Source organism: Charadrius vociferus, unplaced genomic scaffold (genome assembly GCF_000708025.1).
Source record: "Charadrius vociferus isolate BGI_N301 unplaced genomic scaffold, ASM70802v2 scaffold306, whole genome shotgun sequence".
Classification (NCBI taxonomy): domain Eukaryota; kingdom Metazoa; phylum Chordata; class Aves; order Charadriiformes; family Charadriidae; genus Charadrius; species Charadrius vociferus.
In genome coordinates this window covers 2200278-2210986 of record NW_009648963.1, presented here as the reverse complement: position 1 = coordinate 2210986, position 10709 = coordinate 2200278, and the positions used below count along the sequence as shown (strand labels likewise).

The window sequence follows — 10709 nt, the reverse complement described above, 5'->3', positions numbered from 1 at the left end:
CCCCGCTGTGAGGATGGGGCCGGCTTCAGGCGAGGGAGCCCGGCCGGTGCCGAGCCTGCTGCCCTTCTGGGAACCCGAAGGCCCTACCTTCGGCTTGTTACTTCTTTCTTTTCCCGTATTTTCCTTTTAACCGCACGTATGCGTGAATATGCAGAAGGAGCTTGGTCTGCCGTTTTGGATATTCAACGCGTAAGGCAGTGTTGGATTATTATTCTCTTGGTGACTTGAAAAGTGGCAGGCTGAATCAGATGAAGATGGATTAGTGCATCTTGACACGCAATGCTTCTTTCTAATGTCCGAACCCCGAAGTGTGTTGTGTGGGGGTAGATGGTATACTCGCAGAATGCAAACCCTGAACCCAGCTGGGATCCCTGGATCCCACAAAGGTGAACATGGGAGAATCAAAGCTAGCCTAAAAACGTTTTGCTTTATTCTCAAGAGAGAGGTTGTTTTTTTTTTTTTTTACTTTAACTTTTGAACTTATTTCTCTTATTGATAAACTGAATCACTAGCCAATGTTTTCTTTATATCTACACAACTCTTAAGGCTTTTAGAGAGTAATATAGAATGTTTGCAATGTGTTTTTCCATACTGAGCCTTTGTGAAAACCAGTAGATTTTTCTTCTTTTGTTGAGAGATGGGTTATTTGCTTTTCACTTTGACAGAGAAAATTCATAGCTAACAAATTCATTACCGACTGTGAAGTCTTATATTTGAAAGACAAAAAGATACTGGATATCTGAAAGTATACAAACTCAAATTTAGGGGCCAGACTCAAACTGGTGGTTGCGGTCTATATAGAAGCGATAAGAAGGCTAATCTTTAGTTGTTCGTTTCTTGCACAGTCATCAAAAGTGGCACCAGTAGTCCTGGTCAGACCTGGAGTTTCATTTGACATATTAAACAGCACCATACCCAGAGAAGAACCTGTTAAAAAGTAGGTCGCAAGTAAAAAATTTTTGTTAATGATGTAGGTGAGGGTCTGATCTTTCAGTCCTGCTCAAATCAGTTATTTCCAGTTACATCATACACTATACGGTCTGACTTTCATCTGTAGTTATCTTTCAACGCAATTATTTTGTTTAGAGTTCATAGATCATTAATGTTAATTTTCAGCAGCTGTTTAAATTGCTATGTGTTGTGTTACTCGGCTACATAACTGGAAAAAAGTAACTTTAAGGCAGTCTTGATATTTACTGCTTTGCCTTACGGGTCCAGTGTTTTCAATATGTCTTTGTTCTGTGTATTGAAGGTGACAACAGCTGTTGGAAAACTTCTTGGTGAAGAAAAGGTGGATGCAATCTTGTGTGTAGCAGGAGGATGGGCTGGAGGCAGCGCCAAAGCTAAATGTAAGCCTTTGGTACACGCATGCCAGTGAACACATGAATGAAATCTGAGAGGAATCCTTAAAAATCATGGTAATAAAGATATTTGAGATCACCTTTCTTCCTGAGTCCAGAAGAGAACATGAGCATAAAAATACAAAATAGCTCAGTCACAATGCTTCTTAGTGCTGCTCTGAATTTTTGCTGTCTGGTAAATTTGCACAGCGCTTACTATTTTCAGTAATACTTTTTGATACACTGGTTTTCATCGGAAAAATCTTGATGCACTTTATTGAAGGAGTTCAGCATTATTATCTACAAACTAACTATTCCCAAGGTTACCTGTGTCAGGCAAGTTACATAAGACAGTGGCTGGGTGGAAGTATCGATGTTGTTTCCTAATTTACTGCTTTATGCATAAAACCTCAGTTGCCTTGTGCAGTTCTCTGAGCTATTACTGTCGAATACGGTATTGGAACGAGCTGTCTAATGACCGGAGATCATGCTACAGAAAAAAGCCTTCAGCTTTAAAAAAAACTTTTAAATGTGTAATATTCAGAATGATATTTTGTACTTTAGCCACTACAGTAGAGATACAAGAAAAAAAAAAAAAAACCAAAACCCCCTTATTTGCGGCCAGGAGTAAATCTGGTAAAATGTGTCCTTTCCTTCCCCTCTTCCACCTCAGACGTTGCAGGCAAAGATTTCTTTTTAAAGAGAGACAACATGGAAAGGCATACGCACACCGCAGTTGCATGATATTAGATTTAGTAGTGTGCACCATATTTTCAATAAGGTGATTTATCATAACCATAATTTGTAGTAATGTTATCGGTAGAGTAGCAGGATATCTTGGGATAGGTGGTTTGCTTATGTCACAGAGTTATTTATGCTTATTCCATATTGTATTATGGAAATGGTTCTTTCTGAATACTGAAATCTTTGACATGGCTAGTTACTGTTTTTCCTCTTTTCCCATGCAGATATTGGTAATAAAAAACAATGATGAGAGTTCAAATCTTGCTTTAATTTGGAGTTATTGGTGCACCTCCCTCCGGTAGGCTGCCTTACCAGAGGTTGAACTCCAGTATGTAGGGGCACTGGGATGAACACTTAGTACAGTGTGGGTGCATGCAACTTCGATATTCCATACCTGTGTACTGCTGCCAGACAGACAGATTGATTCTTGGTTTATGAAGTAATCTGGTGATACAAAAGAAATATTCAACTCCTTTATCTCTTGGAGTCTTCTGTCTGCATACTAATGGAGCGTAGCTCTTTTGCAGCCAGTGAGGAAGTTATGGAAAGAGACAAATCCCACTACTGCCAGATGAGATGAGACTAATGTGAGAGTTTTGAGATCCCTGATATAGATTGAGGTAACCCCTGCAGGAGGTTCAAGAACTTGGAAATCTTTGACCCATTAATGGAGAGCTAATGGAACTATCTTGTGTTTATCTCTTTTATTTTTTTTATTTTTTTTATTTCTGGTAGTGAGAAAGTAAATAATTGCCTAGAATATATGCTGTAGAGCTGGGACTCGACCCCAAACGGAAGGGAGATATAAAAGACGTAAATTGATTGTTTGCCCAACATAGAAGTAGAAAATGCTAGAAAGCATGTTTTCATAGGCTGTTGTTCTCTGTGTGACAATAAGGAAATTAAGAGTTAGAAAACTTCTATCTTTTAGTTAATTTCACTAATTCATTTCCTAATCAGCTTTATACAAAAACTGTGATCTGATGTGGAAGCAGAGCGTTTGGACATCCACTATTTCCAGCCATCTAGCCACAAAACATCTGAAAGAAGGCGGCATCTTGACTTTGACAGGAGCTCAAGCTGCTTTATCTGGAACTCCAGGTAAAATGCAATGTATGATAACTGCTGGGACATCAGCAGTTATAGCTGTCTGTTAGTCTGAGCATTCTTGTTTGTGAAGCGACAGTTTCACTCCCCAATTTCTTGGCATCTGGTAAAAATGGAAAATTGCTGCTAAAACACTTAAGGAAAGTGTAATTTTGTAGGTAGCAGTCTGAATCTCTTGAAGCTGGAGGGCAAAGAGATAGAATCAGTATTTAAATAATATTTGACATGCATTGGTGAAATGTACTAATATATGATAAGAGTAAAAAAGTTTGGAAGTAATGAAGAATAGAAGCACACAGCAAGCTGTAAGTACAGAGCTTAAATAGAGTTCAGTCTGGTATTTTTACTCTGAAAGGCAGAGTCCTTAATTGCCTATTTTTTCCATTGGTGATGACTCAGCTGATTCTGTTAAATGTGCTTATCCTGTTCATGTTCTGATTCCAGTCTACCTTTGCTTCAGACATAGATAAGCTTGTTGACCTTTGGCTTTGCCCTCCACTAGCTATTTAATACAGACTTTATTAATTTTTTTCATCTTGCTTCTCACCACGTTGGCCTACATGGAGGAAGAAATCTGGGAGCAATTAAAAATTAAAAAAAAAAAAAAGAGGGGGCACCGGCATGCAAAACTGCAGGCAGGGAGAGGGAAGTTGGAGACAAATACTTTTATTTCCCAATATTTTATTAGTGTGACTTCAATGATATTTTTATGAGACATAGATACTAAAATTTTACAACATATAAAATTTATGAATATTCCTGAAACCTGTGTCTAAAACAGTTCAGGAAAAATATGCTGTATTTTCTAGTTAATGATTTATCTTCTGTGTTTACAGCTGCATCTGGCATGGTCTAAAGATAAAGGGCTTGTTTTGTGAGAATAAGCAGATGAATATTTTACTGTGTACTACTGACTGACCATAGACAAAGGAAAAAATGTGAACTCTGACAAACTTTCATGTTGTTTTTTGTTTGGGTGGTTTTGGGAGGTAGGGACCACAACACAGGAATCAGTGATTTTCTTTCATGTTTTGAACTAGCTTGTTTCAAGGAGTCTGGATTTTTCCAAAAAACACAGCAATGCTTTGGGCAAACACATGCAACTTATTAACATCAGGAAGAATTTGGAAAGAGTTGTTCCTCAACTTCTGCAAATATGACTTGTTAGGCTCGTTACTACCAGCCATTATGGAAGGAACCATCTTTTTCTTGTTTGCTGTTTGCCCGTTTGCTGTGTGATTTTTCTTTTCCTGTGTAAATGTTGACTCACATAATGCAAACTGAAGAATACTGAGAATTATATAAAACAGTTTCAGAAGTGATCTGACAACGATGGCTAAGAAACGTGGAAGCATGAAAAGGTTTAAGACTTGGAATGTTTGGTTTAGACGAGCCAAGAGGGGAATATGATAGAAATGCAAACATCTTTATCATAACAATAAAATAAGTTAGCCACTGCTGCCCGTGATTCCTCCTAATAAAAATGGGTGTTATACAACATGTCTAATTGAATATAATGAAATAGTCTTCAGTGCAAAATTACCTTTGTAACTTTGATACAAAATACTTCCTCAGGAATATTGGAAAGGGGTTGTGTAGTTACATAGATGGGTAGAAAAGCATCCAGTTGTAGTAGACAAAATACACTTATGTTTTCTTATGTGCTTAATCTGTGTCCAGAGTGCTTGGCAGATACATACCATGAGACACCTCGGACCCGTAGCACCCTGATTGTCCAGATCTTGTACCTGACCAGTGTGCCTTATGCTTTCATTCCTGTTGCTCTTGCGCTGCTATATACCACCTGCCTAGAAGGCAACAGTGTTTAGGCAGATGTTTGCTTTACCTGCAGGTTATCCAGTAATTTTCTACCATGAGGTTTTGGGGTTCGATTTTTTTTTTTTTATTTATTATTATTATTATTATTATTATTTTTCCCTTTTCCTCTCCAAAGGGCCTGTCAGACTTGGGATGCTGACCAAGTGAATTACAGTTCTGGAGAGAAGTGAGCTCTATCTGTTTGGGTTCAAACCTGCAAATACCTTAGTCATATGATTAAAATTAATGCATGATTGCCTAATTAAAGTATATGAGCATCTTCACATTTAGTCTGTTAGATTTGTAAGGTTAACCCTGTATGTCTCACCCTTCAGGGTACATTTGGGTCCATGAACTAAGGTACTTAACTCGGTAAGCTGTGTATTTCTGTAGTGCAGAGTAAACGGAGTTCCGTGATAGTTCCTGGATATCTAGTAAGAGCTTATTGTTTTTCCTTTTTTCCTTTTTTTCTTTTAATATGTATGTTTTGATATATTTTAAATGTATGATTTTGTTCTGGCTGTGGTAAGTGGTCTTAAACGTAATATTCATTAAATAATCTGAGTTTCTATCAAATTGCATACTGAAAGCTGTTTTGATGGTGCTCTAATTTGCCTGTTTTTAATTGTTAGGGATGATTGGCTATGGCATGGCCAAAGGAGCAGTGCATCAGCTTTGTCAGAGTTTAGCTGGTGCCAATAGTGGCTTGCCATCTGGTTCTGCTGCTGTTGCCGTTTTACCGTAAGTGATTGCATAGTTGCCTCTGCCTGTGTTGTTTTGTTTAATTACTGCTGTAACCTAGAGCCACACGGGTATGCTTGCGGTGTCCTGTTCACAACGCACAGCTTCAGACCTACTTAGAGTTTCACAGAGAAGGCAGACATCTTGAATGTATGAACAAAATGATATGCAAGTCACCCTAAAAATGATTAAGTTCTTTTCCCTTTCTTTGCAAAACAGTAGTGGATGTTAGGATTAAAATGTGATTCACTGGTTTTAACCATAGCCATGCATTAAAGTGACTTTCTTTTTCCAGTATAGACAGAACTCTGTCAACGAGATGAGCTATTCAGCACAGTTTTAGACTTAGCTGTGTGATAATAGTAAAGCAAAGGATTATTTGATAAGCTTTGACTTGGTTAAAGATACTTTTTCATAAGGTGCTGTATATCTATGCTTGATCAGTAAAATTATGTTACTTTGAGGATCTGTGGAAAGAAAAAAAATTAGCTTGTATTTGCCTGTAACAGCCTTCTTTTTGATGAGGCAAGCTAGTAAAAAGTGGACGGCCTAGTAGGCCCTCGCTATGTCTATATTTATCAGTTCTGCTGCAAAAATTAAAGGTATTTTTCTTGCCAGGTCCATATCTAGTTCAGGACCCAAAACTTAAGACTAAAGAGTTCTGTATAGGGATTTGGAATGCCACCTGAATTCTCCCTGCTTTTTTTTCCCCTCATACACACAGTCTTATGCACACTTCTTCAGGTCAGTGAGCGACAGCATTAAAAGCGTTCAGATAATTGACACCACTTTCTGCAGAACTTTACAGACAGTCAGACACTAAGATCACTGGACTTCTGGGCATTCTGCACTTGCATTCTGCACTCATAGTTCATGCGAAACTCTGTTGCTGAGTGAATTTTTGAGAGAGTAATTATACCTTGGATTGGCAACAGCATCAGTGAGGGAGTTGTGAAAAGTTCACCCCTTAATATCGTGTGTAGCAGTTGTGAAAAGTTCACCCCTTAATATCATTGTGTGTAGTGTAAATATGTATCATCAAAGTCAAAACTTGCTATGCTTGTGCACTTACTCTCTGCGTTTGCAGCTGGTATGAGGCTATTTGAAGGCACGGATGTAGTGCGTATGTGCTGTGCAGTACACGTGAATGAGCATATTACTGCTATTCCCTGTGTGCATGAGAGGCTGCAAGGGAGCTGTGGGCTAAGTAGTTGCCCTAATGGGCTGGATGTCATCAGCAAACCAGGAAGGTGAGGGATTATAGATCGGAGCCTTTGATATACATTGAAACTGAGGGCTATATGCTGTTAACAGATGTAGAGGATGCGAGGGAAATCTGTACCATGTGGTATAAAAGTCAAGCATATGTTACAGCAGTTAATAGAAGCAGGTGGCACTCATCAGAAATGTGATGTATAAATAAAAGGCTTATCTTTTTTAATCATAGGGTTACCTTAGATACACCAGCAAACAGGAAATCAATGCCTGATGCAGATTTCAGCTCCTGGACACCCTTAGAATTCATTGCTGAGTGAGTATCCCTGTGATAACTAAGCAATTCCTCACTGTCATTCTTGCTGCTGCATCTTATTGCATGTTCTTTCTAAATACCTGTCTTGATTTGGGTGTTTTTTTCCTCTGTCATCCCCTTATTGTGTATGTTTCTAAATCACACTGGGTTTATTGCACAGGCTTCTTAACTGGAGAAAATTAGCTCAATTCCGTCAACTTCAGCATCTCTACACCAGTTATTCCAACAAGGGAGATTGGCTTACAACTGCTTAAGGCCGAGAATCTCATAAAGCCTGTAGACAAATTAAATTGCAGACAGCAGATGCAGGAGACAGTAGTCTGGCTTAAAGGTAAACTGCAAATAGGCATGTAAAATTTGGTTGGATTTTTTTTTTCTTTTAAACTCTCTTTACTGCTCAGTCTATGGTGTGTTATTCACTTCTCTCGGCTGGCAAAATTCCTGCTTTTGTTTAGAAAAATTTAGTCAAGATTTTTTTTTTTCTCATCATCCACAAAGACTTGTGTTGAATGATGTTGCAAAATGCTGAAACTTCAAGTGTAGCTTATTTAACAGCAGGCTGAGATTATAAGGCTTACTCCTTCTAATCTCTCCCAGTTAGAGAAAGTGGAGCATAAGTACTGCTTTCTGCGATGTGATGAGGAGTAAAGATTCTGCTGAAAGTGAGCTGTGAAAAAGAAGAAAATAAGGACACAGCTGTCTTGTCTCTAAGGAAAACCAAAGATGACTCTACGTACATCATAAAGGGGTTTACTTTGACACAGTTTTGAAGTCTTTTACAACTGATACTGAAATTGCGTTTACTTATTGCTAATTGTTCAGAGAGTAGTTTAGTTCTGACATTAGACTTCCTTTTTTTTGAGATTTTTTTTTAAAGTTGGATGTCAGAGTGGGAAATTTGTTTTTTATTGCGAGAAACCTATGCAGCTGTTTGATATGGCTTTTTAAAAGGGTGCCATCAGTTGAATTTAGTTGGCCTAAAAATGTTCAAAAAAAAAAGTTTTTAATTTATTGTGTTCCAGAGACTGCTTAGCCAGGTTTTTTTAATTTTAACTTTTAAGCATTTTTTTCCTTACAGGAGAACTAGGTTGATCAGTTTGTTTTGTTTCTCGAGTTCTAATTCCCTAAACTTTAAATCCAGCTTTGAAAACTGAAAATCTCACTGGCTGTGGAAGAAAAACATCCAGTGTTGTTGAGCGTTGGTAACATCCGCGTCTTGGGAAGGATGTGGGAGATCTTTTCCCATATGGCACTTGAATTTTGTGCCCTGGAAGCCACTGTGTCAGATAGCAAATGCCATGTTGGAATGTCCTGCTATGTCTGCAATATTGGAAGGGCTGATAGACCTGAAAAATATACTACACTTTTTTATTATATTTTGAGTGTGGAGTTTGTATTGCATCTTGATAAGGAGTGTGCTACCTAGAATGAATCCATCTTACTCAGCGTTACTTTGGATGTTTTAAGGCTTTCTGTGCTTCTGCCGAGACCACTTTCAGTTAAACGTTCAAGTGTTTTAATTGCCTGTTGGCAGAGTAATGGGTTTAGCAACTCTGTTTTAGCCATAAATCTGTGTTCCTGATATATACTATAAAGACAACTTAAGTAGCCTCTCCTTCCCCTTTTCACTTTTTTTTTTTTAAACTTCAAAAAATCTTGCCACTTTGACATTTGAAGCTCATGGCCTTTTCCTTTGAGATGTTCTGAAAATCCTGTGTGTGCACTGTAAAGCCCTACGGATTTCTCTGGGCTTCTGTTTAGCTCTGAAGATCTGAATCCAGTGATCGCAATGCTAGTTTACAGCATATGCAGAAATCACTAGAGAGGGCAATAGGAAATGAAAGAAAAGGATTTTATTTTGTGCTTCCTGTTGATATACCTGATAGCAGTATTTTTTTTCCCTTCCTCCTCACCCTGTTTTATCCATTTATTTTAAAACAGAACATTTTATGACTGGGTAACAGGAAAGAGTCGACCAAACTCGGGGAGTCTAATCCAGGTGATAACTACAGGAGGGAAGACTGAACTAGTTGCAGCACATCTTTGATGTCAGTCACTTAAGACAGTGGAACTCCAGCAAAGGAGAAGCTATGGAAAATCTGTCTGCCACTATAATTGGATGATATTCTGTATCCAGTGATTGTCGTTATGTCATTAATGGAACCAGTTTTCAAATAATATTTCTGTGCTGTCAGTTGTGTGCTATCAGCATTCGTTTACCAATATGTATCAAGTATTTGTCTCTAAATGAAGGTTGCAGGCTTTAAAGTCTGTAGATGTCCTAATTCTGAGCATTTTATGTCAACTTACCCATTTTCTCTGAAATGGGAATTGTGCTTAATTATGTCATGTAATCACATATATAATGGTTGGATTTTTTTCTCAGTAAGTGTCTCTGACAACTTACTGTGACTCTTTCAGTAGTCTGTCTTTTTCTGTCTGAAGATATAACCCCGCCTCTGCATATTATGTTGGCTGTAATTATAGGAAACATTACAGTCGTATATAACGTCCTAGTCTTGTAACATTTTTCTTGTGAATGCTCCACTTGAGTTAATGGAACTGTATAGAGATTACTCGCTTGAGGAGGAGTACCTAATTTGCCTTACAGTTTATAAGCTGCTATCAGGCCTACAGTTGTAGGATAAAACAGTTGTTCTGCCAAATGATTATTGTGTCTTTGTGTGAGTCATGATGGTTCTTTACTTTTTCAAAAAGCAAAGTGCTGTAAAGAAATACTAGAAAAAGCATACACACTTCTACTTCAATGTGGAACTTTTTGTGCTAAATAAAAGTATATTGTTTTATGTACTGGGCTGTCTCCATCACTAATCCAAATCACTGGATAACATTTTAATCAGTTTAACTGAACTTGCAGTTCAGCTATGGCCAAGGACTTCTTTTTTTTTACTTAGTTGCTTCTGATCGTGCTGCATAAAATACATTTCTGTGGTAGAGGTGCAGAAGAGCTGCTAGCCATGCATAGAGGCAGCCCTTCAGCTGGAGCAAATGTTTTCTTTAATCTAGCTACATTATGTGGAAATACAGTTTGGTTGCAGAGTGCTTGTATGGCCTGTTCTGAGCGTTTACTTACAGGGGACCAGCACTGTCAGGTGTTTTGGAACATCTTGAAAACAGCTGAACACGCAAAGTTTTATGTATGCTCTCTCTATGCACTTTTTAAAAAGTAACTTCAGGGTTGTGTTGGAAGGATTTGCTGCCGTGAGTCAGGAAACCTTTCCCCTCTTCCCACTAGGAAAAGCTCATGCGTCCGTGTCTATTCTAACATGGTCATATGGGTGCGTGACAGCTTTTTTTGGCATGACTGTTGCTTTACTCATTTTATTCTGCTGGACACAAAGGTGTAGAGGGGAATTCTTATGTCCTGTCAAACCAGGCAGGAACTGTCAATTCATGAAGCTGCTTTT

The 10709-nt window shown here is 38.2% G+C and overlaps 1 protein-coding gene across 1 annotated transcript; it reads left to right on the top strand.

The window, feature by feature from the left end:
• The first annotated feature begins 138 nt into the window (after positions 1-138).
• On the top strand, positions 139-9598 carry QDPR (quinoid dihydropteridine reductase). Its single transcript, XM_009887658.1, has 6 exons — positions 139-189; positions 1253-1349; positions 3045-3185; positions 5642-5750; positions 7198-7281; positions 9223-9598. Exons 1-6 carry the CDS (start codon positions 139-141, stop codon positions 9326-9328), a joined length of 588 nt encoding a protein of 195 aa, XP_009885960.1. The 3' UTR covers positions 9329-9598.
• The last annotated feature ends 1111 nt before the right edge of the window (positions 9599-10709 follow it).